The sequence below is a fragment of the Coccinella septempunctata genome, chromosome 5, assembly GCF_907165205.1.
Source record: "Coccinella septempunctata chromosome 5, icCocSept1.1, whole genome shotgun sequence".
NCBI classification, from domain to species: Eukaryota; Metazoa; Arthropoda; class Insecta; order Coleoptera; family Coccinellidae; genus Coccinella; species Coccinella septempunctata.
In genome coordinates, this window is record NC_058193.1 from 34,527,854 (window position 1) to 34,552,846 (window position 24,993).

General features: G+C 39.0%; 1 protein-coding gene across 50 annotated transcripts in view; it reads left to right on the forward strand.

Annotated features, from left to right (window-relative positions):
- LOC123314337 (Down syndrome cell adhesion molecule-like protein Dscam2) overlaps window positions 1–24,993 on the forward strand; it is a 69,083-nt gene that overhangs the window by 35,916 nt on the left and 8,174 nt on the right. For 27 of the 50 annotated variants that reach the window (XM_044899576.1, XM_044899557.1, XM_044899559.1 and 24 more), the window contains 12 exons: window positions 18,581–18,868; window positions 20,802–20,921; window positions 20,974–21,147; window positions 21,328–21,727; window positions 21,929–22,331; window positions 22,410–22,665; window positions 22,727–22,882; window positions 22,942–23,250; window positions 23,306–23,595; window positions 23,658–23,869; window positions 23,974–24,150; window positions 24,310–24,479. In XM_044899576.1, coding sequence (XP_044755511.1) covers window positions 18,581–18,868; window positions 20,802–20,921; window positions 20,974–21,147; window positions 21,328–21,727; window positions 21,929–22,331; window positions 22,410–22,665; window positions 22,727–22,882; window positions 22,942–23,250; window positions 23,306–23,595; window positions 23,658–23,869; window positions 23,974–24,150; window positions 24,310–24,479 — 2,955 coding nt within the window. Of the gene's footprint in view, window positions 1–1,436; window positions 1,725–1,912; window positions 2,201–2,484; window positions 2,773–3,439; window positions 3,728–3,963; window positions 4,252–4,428; window positions 4,717–5,420; window positions 5,709–6,476; window positions 6,762–7,041; window positions 7,330–7,743; window positions 8,032–8,386; window positions 8,675–8,885; window positions 9,171–9,301; window positions 9,590–10,564; window positions 10,853–15,780; window positions 16,069–18,580; window positions 18,869–20,801; window positions 20,922–20,973; window positions 21,148–21,327; window positions 21,728–21,928; window positions 22,332–22,409; window positions 22,666–22,726; window positions 22,883–22,941; window positions 23,251–23,305; window positions 23,596–23,657; window positions 23,870–23,973; window positions 24,151–24,309; window positions 24,480–24,993 lie in introns of all 50 variants that reach the window. The other 23 variants (XM_044899580.1, XM_044899577.1, XM_044899554.1 and 20 more) reach the window with 16 other exon arrangements.

Below are 24,993 nucleotides of genomic sequence, written 5' to 3' on the forward strand. Positions count from 1 at the left end.
TTCCCAAAGCTGTTGTTCGTCAGTCAGGTTGGTGTATCAAACTCGTTTTGTCTTCTAGCGAAAGTAGTCAAACTATTTCTCCATCAGTAAACACTTTTACATCATAACCACCATTGTAGTACCCCCACAAATCCACCCCTTCGACGTTGTGGATGAAACTGTAAACTCAGGGGAGATGACGATGTTAAATTGTATGGTACCAAAAGGCGATCTACCGCTTGAAATCCACTGGACTCTGAACGACGAACCAGTAGATAAAATCGAAGGAATCACTGTGATGTTCCCGAAAAAAAGGATAAGCCAGTTGACCATTGACGACATAAAAGGCTACCACGCTGGAGAGTACACTTGTGTGGCTCAAAACCACGCAGGCAACGCAACCTTCTCTGCAGAACTGCATGTCAATGGTACCCGCCCCACGATGTTTTATAATTTTTAATTTAAGATCTGAGTTCGAATTCAGTAGATAGTTTTTGAGAATTGCCTGTTCCTTCCAGTATCTCCCCAAATTCACCCCTTCGATTTCGGTTCTGAAGCTGTGAATGCCAACGAAGTTGTAATTGCCATTTGTGTGGTTTCAAAGGGAGATTTTCCAATGTCAATTTCTTGGTTGTTCAACGATAAACCACTGAATGAATTGAGCGGTGTGTCCACGATGAATACCAACAAAAGAGCTAGCCAGCTCACCATTGAAAGCGTACAAGCAAAGCATATCGGGAAGTACAGTTGCTTGGCCAAAAACCAGGCAGGGTCTGCCAAATACTCTGCGGATTTATACGTCAATGGTACTTTATATATAGAAATTCAGTTTTTCAATTTTAATTTTTTATGCAAAAGCACCTTTCCCAATCCATTCTCGCCAAATGTTGACATAATACTTTTGTGGCTGTGCTGCCTTGGAAATTAAATGCTATTGGATTTTCTAACTTCATCTACTAAAATTCTTAATTCTTCATTATACATGGGCCTCTTGATGATTTTCTCCCTATTTCTATGTAACTGTCGATTTTAGTTGCTCCCCAAATTCTTCCTATGGACTTTGGAGAAGAGTCTGTCGATTCTGGAGAAGTAGCTTCATTGACGTGCACAGTGAATAAAGGGGATTTGCCGATTCAGATTAGTTGGTTGCACGAAAACGAAACTGTAACTTCGGACAACAACATTATCATTTCGAAGGCGGGGAAAAAGGTTAGCACCCTTACAATCGATTCTGTGCAAGCTCAACATGCAGGCACTTTCACTTGCTTGGCGCAAAATCACGCTGGCAGCGCTCAGGTTTCTGTTGATCTACATGTTAACGGTAGTGTACAATTTTTGGTCCTTATCTAGAATTTTAAAACCTGATCTCAACCTTCCCCCAACCTTAGAAGAGGTGTGAAAGTTTTTGAAATAATCTTTTTTCTTCACAAACACTGAAAAAAATTTACATTCTCTAGTACCTCCTCTAATATTGCCCATGGACGTTGGCGAAGAGGCTCTAAATTCAGGGGAATCAGCTTCTTTGACCTGCACCGTTCTCAAAGGAGACCTTCCGATGGAAATAAAGTGGTTGCACAATAATGAAATCATCAAAGATTACGATGGTATAAGCTTGACTAGACCTGGAAAGAAAATTGGAGTGTTAATCATTGATTCTGTGCAGGCTATACATTCGGGCACCTTTACATGCCTGGCTGAAAACGCAGCTGGAAGTGCTCAGTATTCTGTTGACTTACACGTCAATGGTACAATTTTATAGCTACTCTAAGCCCTCAAAAATTTCCACTTCCCAAAGTGTCCTTTCTGAATTAATCCCTTAGGAAAATGACGAAAACTAGTTAATTTATTAACGCCTCTTGAGCTATAGCTGCGGTTATTTTTTCTTCCAATCCTTCATCATTGTAATTCTGACAAAAACATTTGTGGTTCCTAGTTCCTCCTCAAATAGTTCCTATGGACTTTGGAGAAGAAGCTATCAATTCGGGAGAAACTGCTTCCCTCACTTGCACTATCCTGAAGGGTGATCTGCCGGTTAACATAGTATGGTTACACAACAACCAAAGCGTCGACGATAAAAACGGTATAATGGTATCCAAGGCCGGCAAGAAGATCAGCATGTTGAGCATAGATTCTGTCCAAGCTGAACATTCTGGAACCTTCACTTGCTTGGCCGAGAACAAGGGTGGAAAAGCACAGTTCTCCGTGGATTTGCATGTTAATGGTACTTTCAACAGAAAAGCGTAGCAGATTGATTTTTTCTATAATTGTTATCCTTGAATCATTCCCGTGCTAAAAATATTCCTTTTCGTATTCTTCGGTCACCACCATTCGAATTGTAAAAGGAAAAGCAGTGGTATTCCTCAGGGCTCAGTGATTGGACAAATAAAGATCAATGATTGTAGAACAATGCTATTTTAGGGTTCAGCTTTGCTTTCGTTCTTCGTTGTATATTGTTTTATAAACATGGGCCTCTCACTTGCATACTTTCATGATATTTTCTTGTAGTTCCCCCACAAATTATCCCCTTCGACTTTGGCGAGGAATCCTCAAACTCAGGCGATCTGGCATCCTTAACATGTTCAGTTCACAAGGGTGACCTACCTATCAACATTTCTTGGTTTCACGATAACCAAACAATAACCGGTGATACAGGCATCTTGATATCAAAAGCAGGGAAAAAAGTTAGCACCCTTACTATCGATTCTGTACAGGCTGAACATATCGGATCCTACACCTGCATGGCTGAGAACAGAGCAGGCGTTGCACGCTACTCAGTTCATCTACACGTCAACGGTATTTCAAGGTTTATTTTCTTTCTATTGACCAAACTGTTCCTCCCAACACTCATCCATTCAATACTTGATTTTCTCAACGACGGTTTCTTATAGTTCCCCCACAAATTCTACCGTTTGAGTTTGGAGAAGACTCCGTTAATTCTGGAGATTTTGCTTCCCTCACTTGTTCGGTTCACAAGGGTGATCTACCAATGGAAATCGAATGGCTGCACAATAATATCACGATAACAAGTTCAGAAGGCATCCAAATCACCAAAGCTGGAAAGAAACTGGTCACGCTTGGCATAGATTCTGTGGAAGACAAACACTCGGGAGTTTATACTTGTTTGGTCAAGAATAAAGCTGGGATTGCTGAATTTTCCGCTCATCTGAACGTTAATGGTAACATAATGCTACGTGTTACTGTTATATACTCCAAGATTTATCTATCCTTCTATCCCAATCTTTAGGTTTGATATAAGGAAGAAGGTACCTTGCCTGACTTCTTTAGAAACCCTTATCTACTTGATATAGCTTGCGAAATGCTGTAGTGAACAAAAAACAAACTGTAAACCACTGAAAAACCATGGGCCTCCATTCCACGTCCAAGAACACTTCTTGTTGCAATTTTCGCTGAATCCTCGACCTTCAAACTTTCCAAATTCTAACCCGCCGAGTTTTTTTAGTTGCACCCCAAATATCCCACTTTGCCTTCGAAGAGGACACTGCAAATTCAGGTGATCTTGTATCCACAATGTGTTCCATCCACAAAGGAGACCTGCCGATCAATATCACTTGGTATTTGAACAATCAGACCGCGGCAAACGTAGACGGAATCACAATTTCCATGTTTGGCAGTAAAATAAGCGCATTGAGGATAGATTCTGTGCAGGAGAAGCATGCAGGAAGCTATAAATGCGTTGCTCGGAATGCAGCTGGAGAAGCTTATTACTCCGCTGATTTAAACGTTAACGGTATATTCGTCTTGATGTTTACCATCATTTTAGCCCTTATTCCATCTATCCTTGGATCCATATCGATGCTTATGTCCTCCATATCCCAATAAATTCAATTGCCATATTATAATAAAGCTAGAACTTTAAATTATACCCACATTTGTTGCGACTTGTAGCTGGGCAGGATATATAATCCCAAAAAGAGCTTCTCATGGGCCTCTCAACATCTTCTATCATTTGTATTTCCTTTTCAGTCGTTCCGCAAATCTCTCACTTCTCCTTCGAAGAAGATACCTTCAATTCTGGAGATTCAGTATCTACCATGTGCTCAATACACAAGGGAGATCTACCAGTGAACATCTCCTGGTACTTGAACAATGTGCCTGCTAATGATGTAGATGGAATTGTAGTTTCGCGTGTTGGAAAGAAAATGAGTACTTTGAGCATAGATTCCGTTCAAGCAGAACACGCTGGAAAGTATACCTGCCTTGTCCAAAACACTGCTGGAGCAGCCTCTTACTCAGCTGTCTTACACGTCAACGGTATAGAGTTTTGTTGAGGGTGTCATTCCTGTCCTCATTTCTGTCCATTTTTCAAACATCCTTCTGCTATTTTAATCTCTATTATTGTTTACTTTAGAGTCTTCGAATAATTTTGACGTTAACGTCGAACAATGTGCAGGTTCTTTTTGCTTATCCATGGGTCTCTCAATATTTCAGTTTCTCCACAAATATCTCATTTTGCTTTCGAGGACGATACTGCAAATTCTGGAGATCTGGTATCAACCATGTGTTCAGTGCACAAAGGCGATCTTCCGGTGAACATCAAGTGGTTCTTGAACAATAAAACAGTTGAAGAAATCCCTGGAATCATGGTTGCGATGGTTGGGAAAAAAATCAGCACCTTGAGTATAGACTCAGTACAAGCAGAGCACGCTGGCCTCTACACTTGCGTGGCTGAAAATTCAGCTGGAGAAGCATCGTATTCTGCTGTTTTACATGTTAAGGGTACACGAAACAATTCTTCGTAATGACTTAACCTTCACCCTCTCCTCTGAAATTTTCACCTTTGAATTTCATGTTATTTGTTCCATCCTAGTCTCCTTCAGATTTTATGATTCGACTAGGGATTTGTTTGTGCCATCGACACATGGGCCTCCAAAAACTTACGTTTCCTTTAAAAATTTTCAGTCTCTCCACAATTGACACCTTTCGATTTTGGCAGTGAAAGTGTGATTCGGTATCATTGAATTGCAACGCCCACAAAGGGGATCTACCGATAAAGCTTTCCTGGCTCTTGAATAACAGAAGTGTGGATGGAATACCGGGCGTCTCAACTATGAGAATGGGCAGAAAAGTCATCACTCTCACGATAGATCCTGTACAGAGCGTTCATCATGGAACTTACACGTGCATTGCCGAGAATAAAGCTGGAAAAGCTTCTTATTCGGCTGAGTTACTCGTTAACGGTAGATAAAATGAAGAACTATGGCTTCGCATCAACTTTACCTGGATTATCCCATTCCTTTCTAGACAGAGTAGAGAATAACTTGTTTCCCTATATCGGCAATATCTGTTCATCTCCAGAACATGTTCTCCATTGCTGTTTGATACATAAAATTTAGTCACAACGAATGTTTTCCTGGATTTCAAAGGAAACCATATCCCCGATCAAAATATTCCAACTCACTGACCTGCAATTTTTCTCGCAGTTCTCCCACATATATCCCCCTTCGTCTTAGAAGAAGACAGCATCAATTCAGGGGAGTCTGTTTCGTTGAACTGTAACGTCCATAAAGGCGACACGCCTATCAACATAACCTGGTTTCTGAACAATGAACCTATTGATGGCTCTGCAGACATATCCATAGTCAAGGCTGGAAAGAGAACGAGCACTCTAAGCATCGATTCCATTCAGGATAGGCATGCTGGAACGTACACTTGCGTTGCTCGGAATAAAGCTGGAGATTCCTCATTTTCGACCGATTTACATGTTAATGGTATTCAGAAATTAATTTGTCCGTATCTGCTCCTGCCCTCGTGGTTCCTAGTCCCTCTTTTCCACATTGATAGAAAACATATTCATCGTCTTCAAATATCGAAATGGCATTAACATTCAAATACAGTTTTTAATGAAACGCAATACATAACAGATTATCTAGCTTCTAACAATCGCAGAAAAAACTCGTTGTCTATAAACATACCTTAATATATGGGTATTCCACGTCAAAGATTCCTCAAAATGATTTTCGAACACATGGGCCTCCAAGTCTGACAAATCTTGAAGAATTTCGAACCGCCATTATTTCTAGTTGCACCCCAGTTGAACCACTTCGATTTTGGCGATGAAAGTGTGAACTCCGGTGATTCTGTATCTTTGGTATGCAACGTACATAAGGGAGATCTCCCAATAAAACTGTCTTGGTTGTTGAACAATAAGAGCTTAGAAGGGACGCCTGGTATAACCACAATGAGGAACGGAAGGAAGGTCATCACCCTCACCATTGACCCTGTCCAGAGCATCCATTACGGAGAATACACCTGCCTGGCAGAAAACGTAGCTGGCAAAGCTTCGTATTCCGCCAAGCTACACGTCAATGGTAAAATGAACATCGAACATTTCTGTCGAATTCATATTCCTCAAATTTTCTCCTACCTGAAAAAAATCTCGAATATGATTTGTTCCTTCACTGTTGGGGTTCCTCAAGGCACTCTTCTATGAATTCTACATTCCAATATTCTATTTTAGCAACGTTTTTAATTCACAGTGCTTCCAAGTATCGCTCCTTTCGATGTAGAGGAGAGCATAAACTCTGGGGAATCCGTTTCTTTAACTTGTAATGTACATAAAGGAGACGCACCCATCAACATAACTTGGTTTCTGAACAACGAACCTCTTCATGACTCAGCAGACGTATCTATCGTGAAAGCTGGGAAGAAAACAAGCACTCTCAGCATAGATTTTGTTCGAGATGTACATGCTGGAACTTACACATGTGTGGCTCAGAATAAAGCTGGGAGTTCTGCATTTTCCACCGATTTACATGTTAATGGTATTGAAAACTATCTACCCACACTTACAACAAACCTTTCCCTTTCCGAAATCCAAATTCGAAAAACAGTTCATGAATCTTCCTTCGAGATAAATTTTGGGTATCTTGGTAAATCACAGAATAAGTAATACAAACGAACACATGGTTATATGTAGTCATTTGATCAAGGTTCTATCTCATCCATCTAGATCTTTTGCGAATGCCTCTCATGAAATGCCTTGTGAAGGTGGTGTTAGATCTCTTATTTCTGCAATATTCTCATCAAGGAATTTTTTTATAGTTATCCCTCAAATCTCTCACTTCGATAGTGGGGAAGACAGCATTAATTCTGGAGATCCTGTATCCTTAACATGCAACGTACATAAAGGGGATATCCCCGTCAACATAACTTGGTATCTGAATGATAAACTCATTGGCGACTTGGATGATATTACCATCGTGAAAGGGGGTAAAAGGATAAGCAATTTGAACATTGATGCAGTGAGGGCAGAACACGCTGGTATCTACACTTGCGTCGCTCAAAATATAGCTGGAAGGGCATCCTATTCCACGCATCTCAATGTGAATGGTTAGAAACGAAAATATTCGTCATAAATCCTACATCCTAATCTAATCTCCCTTCAATGTCACTCGCAATGCAAAATTATTAATTATTGATAGCCCCAGGTTTGATGTACCTTTCTAAGTTGAAACATGTGTTGTTGAGTATTCTTGGATCTTCCTCACAACCCTTTCCAATGTTTCTATGATCATCTTCTCATGAAGGTTATGCATTGGTCTCTCATGAAAACCGAATTGATTATTAGTGTTGTTAACAATACGTTTCTCATTCATTAAAACCTTCATTGCCCAAAGAATGTTTTCCTTATGATAACTTTGATATTCCCCATAAAATATTCTTCAATAATTGGTTAGAATGTTTGCCAATAAAGCTGAAGCATAGGAAAAAGTTTTCCTGCATTTGGTATTATGATTCTTTCAGTTCTTCCACAAATATCCCATTTTGATAGTGGAGAAGACACCATCAACTCTGGAGATTCTGTGTCTTTCATATGCAACGTACATAAAGGTGACACACCAATAAACATAACATGGTACCTAAACGGGGTACCAGTGGACCATTATGATGACATAACAGTATCCAGGGGTGGAAAAAAAGTCAGCACGCTAAATATCGACTCTGTTCAGGCAGAACACAGTGGTAATTTCACTTGTGTGGCACAGAATCGTGCTGGAAAAGCATCCTATTCAACAAGTCTCAATATCAACGGTTAGAAAACAATTTTGAAGAAAGCTTGTTCCTGACTTTGTCCTCCTCAAACCTTTGCTCGAAAATCCTCTTGTTCCTAGGAACGAGAACCCTTTCTCAAAACCTGTAATGTTGGGCCAAAAATGATCTGATGAATTCGCTGATCAACTTCATCAATGGTGAAATCCAGCCAATGTTTCAGAGCTATAGGCAAAAATAGAAAATCATTGAATCGAATAATGTGGTCCTTTTTCAACCTCAGCTCAGACAAGATGCTTATTTCCTATCTAGAAACTGTTCCGCCTTTGTTTCTCGAATATCAATTAAATTGTTATTGAACTGAAAGATTCGGTTTGATGTTTAAATACTCTTCTAGTTCTCCCTCAAATCTCTCACTTCGATAGTGGGGAAGACAGCATCAATTCAGGAGATTCTGTGTCCTTCACTTGCAACGTGCACAAAGGCGATACACCAGTGAATATAACATGGTTTCTGAACGGATTACCAGTGGACAGTTTCAATGACATAACGATATCTAGGGGTGGTAAAAAAGTGAGCACCCTAAACATTGACTCTGTACAAGCAGAGCACAGTGGAGTTTACACTTGTTCCGCCCAAAACCGAGCGGGATCTTCATCCTACTCTACAAGTCTAAACGTGAATGGTGAATGGCTTGTTTTCGTGCATGCGACCTCAGAACCTTCCTCCTTTCCATCCAGAATCTTTCTTGCATATCTGAAACATCTAAACTCAACTGTCGACCGGTTTATGGTTCATTGTCCCTCATCAGTACACTGTAGCGTTTGAATATTCCAACCGGATTTGCTTTTTCCAGTACTTTAATCCCTTTCATTTAATTTAATCGGCTTCCACAGTTCCCCCACACATACTATCCTTCGATTTCGAGGAAAAACTCAACTCTGGAGACGGAACGCAGCTTACTTGCTACGTTAGTAAGGGAGATGTACCGGTTAACATAACATGGACATTGAACGGCCAAAATATCAACGATTTCGGCGACATAAACACCATGCAGGTTGGCGCCAGAACCAACCTTCTCACCATAAACTCTGCGCGTAGAGAACATGCTGGAAATTACACTTGTTGGGCTGCTAATAAGGTAGCAGAGACTTCTTACACGGCGCAACTGTTCATAAATGGTATTTGAATGAGAAACTCGTAGTTTTTTATGTTCTCTTTCCTGATCCTAATCCTTAGTGAAACTCTGCATAACCGATCGATAGGGATGTTAGATTTTTTTATATTTAGAATGTGTTTATCTTTCCACCAGTACTGCCTAAAATCAAACCGTTCAGTTTCGGGGATGAACCGTCTTTTGTTGGCGATAGCACGTCGATCCAGTGTTCCCTGGTACATGGAGATATGCCGGTTGGTTTTTCCTGGATGCTTAATGGAAAAGTTATATCGACAGATTTGAACATCAATATTGGATCCTTTGGCAAGAGAACTTCTGTGATTAACATCGATTCAATCAAGGCTGAACATGCTGGCAATTACACATGTGTGGCTTCCAACAGAGCTGGAATGTCATTTTACTCCTCTGAACTTGTTGTGAAGGGTATACATAAGGGTTTATTCTAAATGATGATATTTGATTCCATTATTCCCATCATCCTCTCATGATAAATGTCTTTGACTTCAAACTTTCTGTTCTCTTATCTTCCTTATATAAGAAGATACGAAGTATCAACTTGTTTATGGGTCTCACTAAGTTTCCAACAAATTATATTTCATCAGCATCGATCGAGTTGTTTTCGATTGATGGTTCAAATAATTAGCCACACACTTTTTTATACTCTATTATGGAGAAATCAGAATATACGATCCCTAGTGTGAATAACTATATTCAAATTCTTTTTTACTTGTGGTAGTCTTGCCGAAAATCAAACCGTTCAGTTTTGGAGATGAGGCATCCTTTGTTGGGGAGAGCACTTCCATCCAATGCACTCTATCACTTGGAGATTCGCCTGTTACGTTCTCTTGGATGCTTAATGGAAAAGTTATACCGACCAATTTGTATGTCAGCGTCTCATCCATTGGAAAGAGAACTTCTGTAATTAACATCGATTCCATCAGGGCTGAGCACGCTGGAAATTATACTTGTTTGGCATCTAATAGGGCTGGCATGTCTCACTACACAGCAGAGCTCGTTGTAAAGGGTACTTTGGAACCTAAATTGTATTTGCATGTCTGGGTATTTATTTTTTAGTTCTATCTTCTTCATTTCCCATATGAACAAACCCTATAGAAAGTGTAGTACTTCGATATACTTATTTCGATTCATAGTTTTTCCTTCTGAACATTGTCTCTATGAACAACTCAAAGTTAAAAGAAGCACAAGTTGAAGTCCTTTCGATTTAAACTTTCTCCACTGCGTCGAAATGGTTCATTTTTGTGCAATGAAGGAAAAATATATATTATTTTGGCCTACCATCAACTGAAACTATTGCTTTTTCTATTGAATATACTGCTAATCTTACTCAAAATGCAAAGAATGATTGTACATGACTTAAAGTTCAATCTTTTTCGCCAGTTCTGCCAAAAATTCAACCGTTCATTTTTGGCGATGAACCTACCTTCATGGGTGAAACGATATCTGTTCAATGCACACTTTCTGTTGGCGATCTACCTGTTACGTTCTCTTGGATGCTAAATGGAAGACCAATATCGCACGAGTTAAACATAAACATCGGTTCTTTCGGAAAGAAAACATCAGTATTGAATATCGACTCTATCAGCTACCAGCATTCGGGGAACTACACTTGCCTAGCTTCCAACAAAGCTGGCATTGCTCATTATGCTGCAGAGCTGGTGGTTAAGGGTACAAAACACTATTTCCTAGTCAGTGGTGATAATGAAGCATGAAATTCTAAACTCCTTCCTCTCCCAAAATCCTCCCACAGTTTCTGAATGAGTACAGGTTCGTGGATAAGAAATCATCTTGAAAGGCTACAACTCATGAAGGGAACTAGCAAAAATTGTGGAATCTGCAGAGAAATTATTTCTCTATTTAATACTATCCCCAACTATTTCTCTAAATTGTTTAGAGACTTGAATCATGATTCCGAATATAATTTTCATCAGTCCCACCGAAAATTCAACCCTTCATGTTTGGAGATGAGCCAGCCTTTCTGGGAGATTCTGGGAGAGAGTGCAACGGTCCAGTGCAGCATCTCGCAGGGTGATCTACCTGTGGTTTTCTCTTGGATGCTGAATGGAGTACCAGTGTCTTCTTATCAGAGTATAAACGTAGGGTTATTCGGGAAGAAAACTTCTGTATTGAACATAGATTCTGTTAACCACGAACATTCTGGAAACTATACTTGTTTAGCATCCAACGCTGCTGGAATGTCACATTATTCTACAGAATTCGTGGTCAAAGGTATATTCTGGATAAAGTAAATGATGTTTTGAATGTATTTCTCTCTTGGTTAAACGACTTAATCCTCCTTATTTACCATAATTGAAAGTAGCGAGTTTTTTTCCATTTTCGATTAATGTTTCTTCGGTCTCTAACCTTAGTTCTCTCTCTCCCAGTGCTCCCTAGAATCACACCGTTCAGTTTCGAAGACAACCCTGTACATTCTGGTCAATTCATCCAAGTGATGTGCACAGCGACAGAAGGGGACGTGCCTATAACGTTCAAGTGGAGATTGAATGAGAAAATCATTCAAAATTCACCGGATATTACCATTTCTCCATTGGGAAGAAGGACTTCCACTTTAACCATTGAGTCTGTCACTTATAATCATGCTGGTATTTACACTTGCGAAGCTTCCAATCAAGCCGGCCAGTCAAGTTATATGGCGGAACTGCAAGTTAACGGTTGATTACTGTTTATTTTGAGAAACCTCTTGGTTGAGATCTATTCTACCTTCCTCCACATTATTGGTCGTGAGAAGTAAATAATTGAAAACTGAAGATTGATATTACTGATGTAGAAACGATCAACTACACTTTTCAATAATTTTTTTCACGATCAAACCCTCGAAGTTAGTCCTTGTCGCCTGTCTTCCATAGTATGATACAAATATGTTCCCTTCCTCAAAGCTATGGGTTATTTCAGTGCCTCCTCAAATAGCTCATTTCGATTTTGGAGAAGAACCCATCGATTCTGGAGACATGGTGACTGTCATTTGTTCGATACCTAAAGGAGATTTTCCAATTGACATTTCCTGGACCTTGAACGATCGAATGATTCCCCAAGGTGTTGGTATCAATATCATGAAAACGAATAAGAAAGTTAGCCAACTCAGTATAGATTCAGTGAAGGCCGAGCATGCTGGAAAATACACATGTTTGGCCAAGAATAAAGCTGGAGAAGCTGCCTTCTCTTCCTACTTACGCATTAATGGTACCTAGAAACTTTAGGCGAATTTAATTGATCTCTAATTTTGATTTCCAATAACAATTTCACTACCCATCCTGTTGAACATGTATAACAAATGATTGAAGTGTTCCCTATCATCCCTACTAGAAAATTAAGCAACTTTGGATCAGTCTCCATCATCAAGGAGGTTCTTCTAAATCTACCAGTAATCCACATGAATGGTCTAATATAAATTATTCTCACCAGTTCTTCCCAGGATAACACCATTCAGTTTCGAAGACAATCCAGTCCATTCGGGTCAGTTTGTTCAAGTTATATGTACAGCCTCAGAGGGTGACATGCCAATATCATTCAATTGGAAACTGAACGAAAATATTATACAGAATACCCCCGAAGTAACGATCTCGCCAATAGGAAGAAGGACATCTTCACTGACCATTGAATCAGCCACTTACGAACACGCTGGGACGTACTCGTGTGAAGCCTCAAACTCGGCGGGCCAAACAACGTGCGGAACTCCAAGTCAATGGTTCATTGATTTTAACATTTATTCGTATCCCTGATTATTTAGATTTGGTCTTGACACTTTTATTTCATTTTGGATGCGTGCATTTCCTTCAAATATTTTTTTTTTATTTCCAGTCCCTCCTCAGATAGCTCATTTTGATTTCGGGGAAGATCCCCTCAATTCTGGAGACATGGTTACGGTGGTTTGTTCGATTAATAGGGGAGATTTTCCAATTGATATATCTTGGACATTGAACGACCGAATTATTCCTAAAGAAAGTGGTATAACCATATTGAAAACTAGCAAGAGGGTTAGCCAGCTCAATATAGATGTTATAAAAGCTGAACATGCGGGGAAATATACCTGTTTGGCGAAAAATAGAGCTGGGGTGTCAGAGTTTTCAGCAGATTTACGAATCAATGGTATCTAGAAGTTTTCAGTTCTTATTTATGCTAATTTACAGTGTTTTTTCATTTATTTCCATCATCCACTACCACAAAATCCAAAAACTCTCCTAAAATTTCTTGGCGAGTTCATAACTGACACAAGGTTTTGTTTCTGCTGGAGCAAGCTGGCAGAACTAGTTGAAAAATGTGTGTTCTCTGTTGAATCATTTTTCCTTCATTCTCTTCAGTGGCTCCGAAGATACAGCATCTGAATTTCGAAGATAACCCCGTTGAATCAGGTGGTTATGCTACTGTCCAATGTACAGTAGCTATAGGAGACTTACCACTGAAGATCAGTTGGAGATTTAACAACGAAAGTATTGACCACTTTTCTGGCATCACTATAACATCACTGGGAAGAAGAAGTAGTTCGCTCATCATCGAATCTGTGTCCTACAAACATGCAGGACTTTATACCTGCATCGGAGAAAATAGAGTTGGCATTACGGAATATGCCACTTCATTGAACGTCAACGGTTGGATATGTTTTTTCTTCATTTCTTATTCACATTTACGACCTTTTTCCTTTCTACCCTCTGACCTGAATCACAGAAATATTCGCGAGTGATAAAAACGCTCAACATAATTCCATTTATTTTCTGTGCTCTGTTATTGATGGTGACACTTTCCTCAGTGGCTCCAAAGATCCATCATTTTGATTTCGAAGACAACCCCGCTGAATCTGGTAGTTACGCCACTGTCCAATGTACAGTCGCTGTGGGAGATTTACCCCTGAAGATAAGTTGGAAATTTAACAATGAAAGCATCGCTAATGATCAGGGAATAACAGTAACATCAGTGGGAAGAAGAAGTAGCTCTGTGATTATTGATTCTGTGTCATACAAACACTCTGGATTTTATACCTGTATAGCAGAAAATAAAGCTGGTATCACAGAATATAGTACCGTTTTGAACGTCAACGGTTAGTGCGTAACTTCTTCATATTTGGGAGTTGAATGATTCTCCATTTTTCCTTAAGTACCCTCCTCAATCCATAGATTACATTCTCAGCATTTCATTGGGCAAATATCTGCTATGGTCTCCTCAACACCATATTAAATATGCTCTCTTGTTTCTCTGTTTAACTAATTCTTGATGTTTTTTCATAGTTGCGCCAAAAATACACCCCTTTAGTTTCGAAGAAAACCCTTCGGAATATGGCAGCTTCTCTTCAGTTCAATGCACGGTTGCAGTTGGGGATTTACCACTAAAGATCGATTGGAAAATCAACAACGAAAGTATAAATTCTGTAGCTGGTATAACTGTCGGTTCAGCCAACAGAAGGAGTAGTACTCTTTCCATCGAATCTGTCTCGTATGAACACGCGGGAAATTATACGTGTATAGTTGAAAATAAAGTTGGGAGAACTGAATTCACAACCATCTTGAATGTCAACGGTTAGCTGATAACTTTATAATAGATCTGCACGACTTGAAAAGTTTTATTTTGACGATATATCCTTTTTTATTTCCTCCATCTTTATTTTTCCTTTTATCTAAGTGGCCCCTAAGATACTTCATCTCAACTTCGAGGACAACCCTGTAGAGTCTGGTAGTTATGCTACTGTCCAGTGTACTGTAGCTGCTGGAGATCTCCCGCTCAAAATATCTTGGAAATTCAATAACGAGAGTATTGATCATCTCAAGGGAATAACAGTTGTATCTGTGAATAGAAGAAGTAGTACTTTGTCCATAGAGCCTGTGTTGTATGAACATGCTGGATATTATTCGTGTATTGGTGAAAACAGGGTTGGTAAAACTGAAATTGCCACCACATTGAATGTCAATGGTTAGTTTTTATTTGTTTTGTCTATGGTTTCAACCCGATCATCACTTCCTACCCAAACGTATCCCTGAACTCAATGTAGCTTCATTAGGTGTTGATTTTGGAGGGTTCTTCGTCCGCTATTGGCATATTGATATAGGCTACACACCTCAACAACTTCACTCTCGATCAAATTCTTTCCACAGTTGCTCCGAAAATCCATCATTTGAACTTCGAAGAGAATCCAGTTGAATCGGGAGGTTACGCAACGGTGCAATGTTCTGTGGTTGCTGGGGATTTGCCATTGAAAATCGTTTGGAGATTCAACAACGCTGAAATCGATTCCGTAAAAGGAATAACTGTAGGATCGGCCAATAGACGAAGTAGCACCATATCCATAGAATCCGTTTCATACGAGCATGCCGGAAATTACACTTGCATTGTTGAGAATAAGGTTGGCAAAACTGAACAAACTGCAACGCTGAATGTCAATGGTCAGTGGACGCATCTGCATATTTTTTCATTCATTTTTTTTTTTAGAATCCTTACCAAATCTCCATTTTCACCAATTCGTTTAGCAGATTCGCGTTGGAGGTCTTAGATGGTATAAAGCAACAATCACCAGAATGTTTTTTTCTTTCCTTTCTCGTTCTATATGAACATTTTTTCGTCATATTTTCTTACAAAATGTTTTTCGATAGTGGTACCTAAAATACATCATCTGAACTTTGAAGACAATCCTGTTGAATCTGGAGGTTATGCGACTGTACAATGCACAGTGTCTGTTGGTGATTTGCCTTTAAGATTCTCTTGGAAGTTCAACGACTTAGATGTTCAATCCATCCCAGCAATAACAGTTGGCTCCGTCAACAGAAGAAGTAGCACCCTATCGATAGAATCTGTCTCTTATGAACATGCTGGAACTTATACTTGTATCGGCGAAAATAGGGTTGGAAAAGCTGAAGCCAGTGCTACTTTAAATGTCAACGGTTAGTCGGTGGAGCGCATCGATATTTTTATTCTTTATTTTATTTATTTTCTTCATAGATTGTTTCTCGGTTTCATTTAGTAATTCGTCCAATAATTTATCCTTCCATTCCATATAGAATTCTTCATTTTCTAACCCTTCCCAACATCATTCCGCTGTCTAAGCGAATGAAGAGTTACCCTCTGCCCTAAGAGAGTTCACAAAATACTAATTTCTGCAGTTCTGCCCAAGATAACTCCTTTTCTGTTCGACGGAAGTCCCCTCCACGAAGGCCAATACACCCAAGTTACGTGTCTAGCAGCTGAAGGAAACCTCCCAATCAACTTCAGATGGTATTTCAACGAATACGAAATCGACAAATACAGTTTTGATGAGATCAGTACTTCCAAAGTGGGCAGACGTAGTTCTATGCTTACGATTGAATCGGTGTCTTACAGAAACTCGGGAAATTATAGCTGCAGAGCAATCAATGAAGCTGGTGAAACTTCACATAACGCTCAGCTTCTTGTCAATGGTTAATACCAACATATTACTTAGTTTCTTTTATTTTTCCTTTTCCCCCAGTTGCTCCAAGAATACACCAGTTTTCTTTCGAAGACAACCCTGTTGAATCTGGTGCTTACGCTACCGTTCACTGCACTGTAGCTACTGGAGATCTACCGTTGAAGATCTCATGGAAATTCAACAGTGGAAGCGTGAATCTGCTTCCTGGTGTTGTCGTTGGATCTGTCAGTAAAAGAAGTAGTTCTCTATCCATCGAATCTGTCACTTATGAACACGCTGGAAACTATACATGTATCGGTGAAAACAAGGTTGGCAAAACTGAACACACTACCACTTTGAACGTTAACGGTTAGTCTGATAACAGATGATGCAGGATTTCAGGAATTATTTTTATTTCATTCTTATTCCCTTAATTTCCCGATATTCTCATCTGTAATATGTGTCTCTTCAGTTGTTCCCAGGGTAGCCCCGTTTTCCTTTGAAGGTAGCCCCCTTCAAGAAGGCCAGTATACTCAAGTAAACTGCTTCGCTGTTGAAGGAGATCTTCCTATAACATTCTCTTGGTTATTGAACGGTGAAGATATCAGACGTTACGATGAGATAAGCACATCGAAGATTGGTAAACGCAGCTCTATGCTTGCTATTGAATCAGTTTCGTACAGAAATTCGGGAAACTATAGCTGTATAGCCAGAAATCAGGCTGCTGAAGCTTCATACACTACACAGCTACTAGTCAATGGTTAATATCCTTCAGTTAACTTCGTTATTTATATATTTTTTTCTCTCCTAGTTTCCCCAAAGATACACCAATTTGTTTTCGAAGAAAATCCTGTTGAAACTGGTGCTTACGCCACCGTCCATTGTACTGTAGCCATTGGAGATTTACCAATGAAAATATCTTGGAAATTTAACTCCAACGACATAAACGCCCTGCAAGGGGTAAGGATAGTAACTGTCAGTAGAAGAAGTAGTAGTTTGTCAATTGAATCAGTGTCTCACGAACATACTGGAAACTACACGTGTATTGGTGAAAATAAGGTTGGCAGAACTGAGCACACTACCACTTTAAACGTCAATGGTTAGTCAAACTTAGCAGGGCACATAGTATTCACAGGCTTTCTCACCACCCTTGCTCCATGAAATCCTATGATAATTATTAGGTCACCTTTTTGAAATATGGTTTTTGTTCAGTGGTTCCTAGGATTGCACCATTCACTTTCGAAGGGAGTCCTCTTCAAGAGGGTCAGTATACTCAGGTCAACTGTTTAGCTGCTGAAGGAGATCTGCCCATAACTTTTTCTTGGTTGTTGAATGAGCAAAGTTTGGAGTACGACTCTGAAATCACGACTTCAAAAGCAGGAAAACGTAGTTCTATGTTAACCATCGAATCGGTCTCGTACAGAACGTCTGGAAATTACAGCTGCATCGCTAGGAATAAGGCTGGCGAAACAAAGTACACGACGGAGCTTCTTGTTAATGGTTAATATTATTAGTTATTTCTATATTATTTTTCTCGTTTCCCCGAAGAAATGTTATCCATATGAGTACTTGGCTTTAGGCTTTGTTAGGTTGCTTTTCTTCGATTGTTGTCTCATAGTAGTACCTAGTTGTCGATGATTTTCACGAGTAGATCGTGATGGTAATGCAATAAAGGAGAGTTCTTGATTGGATTGTTTATTTGACCGATTTATTCCGACAAATTACTAAAATACAAATCAAATATCACCTAAATATTGATTCTTTAAAAGAAGCATAAAAATCTTCAAACATAATAAAAAAATACTACAACACATTTCATCTTCACATCATTCAATATGGCTGCAATAAACCTGACGAACTTCTAAGGACAGCATGATGATTGGAGTGGCAAATGACAAATCATAGACCACTATTCATATCGTTATTGACATAAGGGTGACAAATGACAAATCACAGAGTATTAACAATTAGCTCTTTCTCTTCGTCGCATAGTCTTATCGAATAAACTCGATTGGTTATTGTTTTTGCAGTTCTGCCCCACATTGTACCTTTCACCTTTGGCGAGAATCCTGTACACTCCGGCCAAACCACCCAAGTAACGTGTTTAGTGTCGGAAGGCGATCTACCACTGAACGTAACTTGGAGTTTCCAAGGAAGAAGTATTGATTCGCTCTCTGGGGTTAGTACCACGAAAATTGGGCGAAAAGCGTCTCTTCTTCTGATCGATTCGGTTGTTGAAACTCACCGAGGGCAATACACGTGTACCGCTATGAATAGAGCTGGCTATGCTAACTATACCACTTCATTAGATGTCTATGGTAGAGTGCCGCATTTTTGGAATACTCCATGTTTCTTGTTTTCCTAATCGAGCTTTTTGCACACTGGGTTATTAATTGCTTCTTTGTGGACTGACGGCAAAATCCTACGCTCATGAACGCTGAACGTAAAAAGGTTAGGGCGTCACGGAAATTGAAAAGTTTAGAATTTTTTTTTTCACAGATCTGTCAACAATACAACACGAAATGCACTGAAAAACTGAACTATACTCAAACATTAAATGGTTAGAAACAACATTTTATCGTTTCAGTTCTTGTGATTCTTCAAGCTTGTTATCGCGTGGTGTTTTTATTTTTCTCCATGAAAGTCTTTTTCGGAACCAACCCTCACTATTCTCTTCAACTATTCATCTTGAAAACTACAAATTCTTCACTGCACTGTACCTATACGAGATTATAACCTACATAGTTATTTTTCCTGTAAAATACTTCGTAGTGCTTCAACGTAAGAAGTGAAAAAATAGCTTCGAATACCTGATTGTTAGTACTTCAAGACTTTCAGGAATAAATACAAACACCATTCTAAGGAATTAATAAGTTACTTCATGAGTTTGAGGGTTTTTGGCTATATTTCGGACCATTCACATCAGTAACCACAAGTCCAATTCTGTGTACAAGTTTAAAAAGATTGGAGCATCTCATCAAGCATATTCTTGTTCGTGAAGTTATTCAAATGTCGTCAATAAGACAAATTCTTTGAGGGCCCGCAGTTATTGGCTTGTCTGAACTGTGTTGTAAATAACTGGCACAAATAACAAACAAATCGACTTTCTTTCTGTCATCTGTAAATAATATCCTGTCGATGTGCTTGGGTTGGAAAATTCCTGGCCATATCCTTTCAATATCCTCTATCTCCTGCACCCAAAGGCCAGGAATTTAGGGACTTCCTGTTATCCAACACTTACCCCACCGTTTGTTTTTGATTTTCCACTTCAATGCATGCATTCATTTTTTCTTTCACTTTTGTTATGGTGTTGAGAAGGTAGCGGAACCTAATATGTAAATAAGGTGAATTTTTTACTTTCATTCCAGATGATATTTTGGCAATATTTGAATTCTGAATTCCCGAAAATTAATCAAGAGATAGTTATTCACATTCTTTCAAAAAATAACCTTTCGGTTTTAATAAAACTCAAATTTTGCCAAAATTTCATTTAATTACGAGAAATATTATTGTTCCATTTTGTACCTACTGTTAAACATAAAAGTAAGAAAACAAAAATAATGAGACGTTATTTTTGAAAACCACGTTCAATATCAATCCTAGCAAATTTCTCAACAATTTTAAATCTATTTAAGACCAGCACAACTATTTAAGTAATCTTTACCTATGAAAATGTGTAAAAAAGTGGTAATATCGTGGCTTTTCATGCACTCTTTGTATTTATTTTTTATGCGGAAAATTATTTTCTCTGAATTCAGATACGTAGTCATTCATACATACATTAAAAGCCATTGAAATCTTAACATATCACGATGTTTAATGTAAAAAATTCACAAATATTAGGTCCTGCTGTCATAAATGAAAAAATGGTGAATTGGAAATAAATTAACACTTCATTTCAATATATAAATATATGGAATAAATTGAGATAAGAACTAATATTGTCGAATAAAAAAAAATCACAATATCAAACTGTGTAATTCACCATTTTTTACATTTTGCTTGGTGTTAACAACGAGAGATGTGAATTGATATGCTGATATCCCTTTAGACATTCAAAAATAGACTCATGTTCGGACAATGGGAACAATAAACGAAATAAAAGTTCGAAGATAAAAAATATATTGCAAAGGGAGAAAAAATCGGAGTAAAATTTCAAGAATTTCTGCTGCATATCAATTCTCAATCTTTTCATTGCATGCTTTGTTTCTGGTTGAACGAACGTGAAAACTAACCATATGACTTTTTTAGTGCCACCAAGATGGATTTTAGAACCAACAGATAAAGCTTTTGCTCAAGGTTCTGACGCTGCTGTTGAATGCAAAGCTGATGGTTTTCCAAAACCAGTCGTCACGTGGAAGAGGGCTACAGGTAACCGGAAAAACCAATGTTAGTAGCATAAATATAATCCCTTTTTTTCAAGGTGTTTCCCCTGGAGATTATAAAGATTTCAAACCAAACAATCCCGATATTAAAGTTGAAGATGGTACTTTAACAATCAATAATATACAAAAGAATAACGAAGGATACTATCTGTGCGAGGCTTTCAACGGTATAGGATCAGGTTTATCAGCCGTAATTTTGATCAGTGTACAAGGTGAGTTTCTGTTCTGTTCTGTTTTAATTCTAACTACATTGGATCAGATAGCTACCTGACCATTCTCGTGAGAAATGAAGGTCTTATGATGAGAATACCACCCCGCTCAATACAAAATATCGACGCCTATATATCATGAGTGCGTTGAAACAAATTTCTCAAGAAAAAGTTCCATTACAGCTCCTCCCCAATTCGAAATAAAATCCCGCAACCAGACTTCAAGAAGAGGCGACGCCGCTGTTCTACAATGCGAGGCTAAGGGCGAAAAACCAATCGGCATCTTGTGGAACATCAACAACAAACGCCTGGATCCCAAGGGAGACAACAGATACACCATCAGAGAAGAGATCCTGACGAACGGCGTACTATCAGATCTCAGCATCAAGAGGACCGAAAGGACAGATTCCGCCCTTTTCACTTGCGTGGCCACAAACGCCTTCGGCAGCGACGACACCAGTATCAACATGATCATTCAAGAGGTTCCCGAAGTGCCCTACGCCCTTAAAGTTTTGGATAAATCGGGAAGAAGTGTCCAGTTGTCTTGGGTCGCTCCTTACGATGGAAATTCCCCAATCAACAGGTTGGTACTTGATTTGGGATGATATTTACATATTTCTCGGTCGGAAAAGGACAATATATGAATATCTTTTCGTCATAATGAGGTTTATGAGGATTTAAATGAGACCTAGTTAAAACCAGCGGTTCTGTATTAATAAATTCGCTTGATAAAAACGTTTAATGATGTAATGAGTGTTCTCATTCTCCAAATTTCACTTTCCAGGTACATAATCGAATACAAACCGAGCAAACTTCCATGGGATTCCAACACAGAAAGAGTGCTCATTCCCGGTCACCAAACAGAAGCAGGAGTGTTCACCCTCAAACCGGCCACAACTTATCACATTCGCATCCTCGCAGAGAACGATATAGGCTCAAGCGAACCATCAGACGTTGTCACAATCATAACCGCTGAAGAAGTACCAAGCGGACCACCAACCAACATCAAGATCGATAGCAGCGACCAACATTCACTGGTTGTGTCCTGGAACCCACCTCTGCGTGACGAGTGGAACGGCGACATCTTGGGATACTACGTGGGTTATCGTCTAGCAAGCTCAGAAAAACCCTACATTTTCGAGACTGTTGAATTCACCAGAGAAGAAGGAAAAGAACATCATCTCAAGGTAAGGCATAAAACAAAAAGAAACTGCCATCATGAACATGTGGTTGGATATCAATTGAATGGCTATTTTGTGTTCCAGATCTCGAATCTCAAAACATACACTCAGTACTCAGTGGTTGTCCAAGCATTCAACAAGATAGGAGCAGGTCCTCTGTCCGACGACGTTAAAGCTTATACTGCTGAAGGTGTACCAGAACAACCCCCAGACAAGGTTACATGCACCACTCTCACCTCTCAAACCATCCGCGTTTCTTGGGTTTCACCACCATTAACATCTGCCAACGGCGTTATCAAAGGTTACAAAGTCATCTATGGCCCATCTGATTCTTGGTTTGGTAAGTTTAAAGAAAGGTACAATCGTTTTTGAAGTATCAATTCGATTTTTTCGAATTTCAGATGAAAACACCAAAGATGCCAAAATTACTGCTTCGAGCGAAACCATCCTTCACGTCCTCAAGAAATACACGAACTACACCATGGAAGTATTAGCCTACACCTCTGGAGGGGATGGAGTAAGATCAACGCCAGTTCACTGTCAAACAGAGCAAGATGGTAAGAGTAAATTCTGATTTTCAAGCCCAAATTCAAACTAAAGATTGATTATTTTATAGTTCCTGAAGCACCTATCGCCGTGAAAGCGTTGGTTATGTCCGATGATTCAATCCTCGTCAGCTGGAAACCACCAACGGAACCAAATGGCATCATTGAATACTACACAGTCTACTACAAACAAGTTGGAACAGACGACAAAGACAAGCCTAAATCCCAAAAAATAGTCCCTAACCTCAAAAACCAAAATCTGAGTTTCCAAGCTAAGAACTTGGACAGCAACTTCAAATACGAATTCTGGGTTACTGCGGCTACAACCATGGGCGAAGGTCAACCCTCCAAGAAAGCAACGGTATCGCCAAATTCAAGTGGTAAGTTTTTTGAGGATCAATGTTTCATCTTCATTAATTTGTTCATTTTTTTAAGTTCCCGCTAAAATCGCCTCCTTCGATGATACGTTCACAACAACATACAAGGAAGACGTTACACTTCCCTGCCTGGCAGTTGGTGTACCTGCTCCAACCATAACATGGAAAATTAAGGGTGTTCAATTCGGCGCAAATGACCATATCAGGAAACAACCAGATGGTTCATTGTTCATCAGAGATGTATCCAGGACAGATGCTGGCGAATACTCCTGCCATGTTGAAAATGATTTTGGACAAGATACGGTGACACACCAACTTATTGTGAACGCTCCTCCTTACGCTCCTCAAGTGAATATATTGAAACCAACGCAGCTTTTCCCAAACTCAGCTTACATAATTTTCTTTCTCAGATTACCCTCACTGCAACCACAACAAGCTCCTTGACAATAAAAATGAGACCTCATGACAGCGATGTCGAACCAATCCATGGTTATACCATCCACTACAAACCAGAATTTGGCGATTGGGAAACAATTCAAGTTGGACCAAATGTTGAAAAGTACACTTTAGAGAATCTTCTTTGCGGCACAAGATATCAGTTGTATGTCACTGCTTACAATAGGTGAGGGAAATATCTTCTTTGAGGTTTCAGTCTGATCTTAACTAGCTGACCCGTCGAACTTCGTTCCGCCTAACAGTGAAACTGAAACTTACTCAATGTTTCAGCATTGGAACTGGAGATCCGTCAGACACTATGAACCCAAGGACAAGAGGAGATAAACCAATAATTCCTTCTGCAGACAAATTCATTGATGAACTCTCTGACAGTATCACCCTACATCTTAACTCTTGGCTCGATGGAGGATGCCCTATGTTATATTTTGTTATTGAACATAAGAAGAAGTGAGCTGAATAATGATGTCTCTTATGCTTAAGTCAATATTTGAATCTCGAACAGCTTAGTAGCTTGGTTAGAGTTAAAAGTTAACCTCATCTAACTTCTTTGTGTTATAGTTATCATCTCTTAAAGTGTATCATCTTTTAAAAGTGTATTGCTTTCAGAATCAGCAACGAATGGATTCAAGTATCCAACAATGTCAAACCAGGTGGACCAAACTTCGTTCTTCTTGGATTAGAGCCTGCTACATGGTATCACTTGAGAGTGACTGCGCACAACAACGCTGGATTCAATGTTGCCGAATATGAGTTTGCTACATTGACGCTTACTGGAGGTAAATGAGGAAAAAAGAATAAAAAATTTAGATTTATGAATAAAAAGTGACATACTGAATTTGTTTATTACTTTGTTCAGTCATATTAAGTCAACATTAAGTTTGTATATAAGTTTCTATAGGGGTTAAATTGAACATGGCTTTTAAGGAAATATATACGTTTCTAATCCCCTCCTGATCCCATATATATTTGTTTGATTTTATTTCTTTAATTTGCATTTTATTGTTTTGTTTATTCATTTTGAATGTATATGTGAGATTGACTCGTTCAAACAGTTCAATGATGAGATGAATTAAGTTTGAATTTTATTCAAATGTTTCATGTTTCAATCCTAACCTCAATCAGAGTACTATAGACGGTTCACTCGAACGTCTAAGGAGAATGAGGGGAAACTTTATTAATTTTTTTTAATTTTTTTTTCAGTTGATTAGCATGTTGATTTGCTTAACGAATATCGCTTTGCAATAGTACCTGAATGTTTTACTGTGTGTATAAATAACAGTGAGTTAGTTG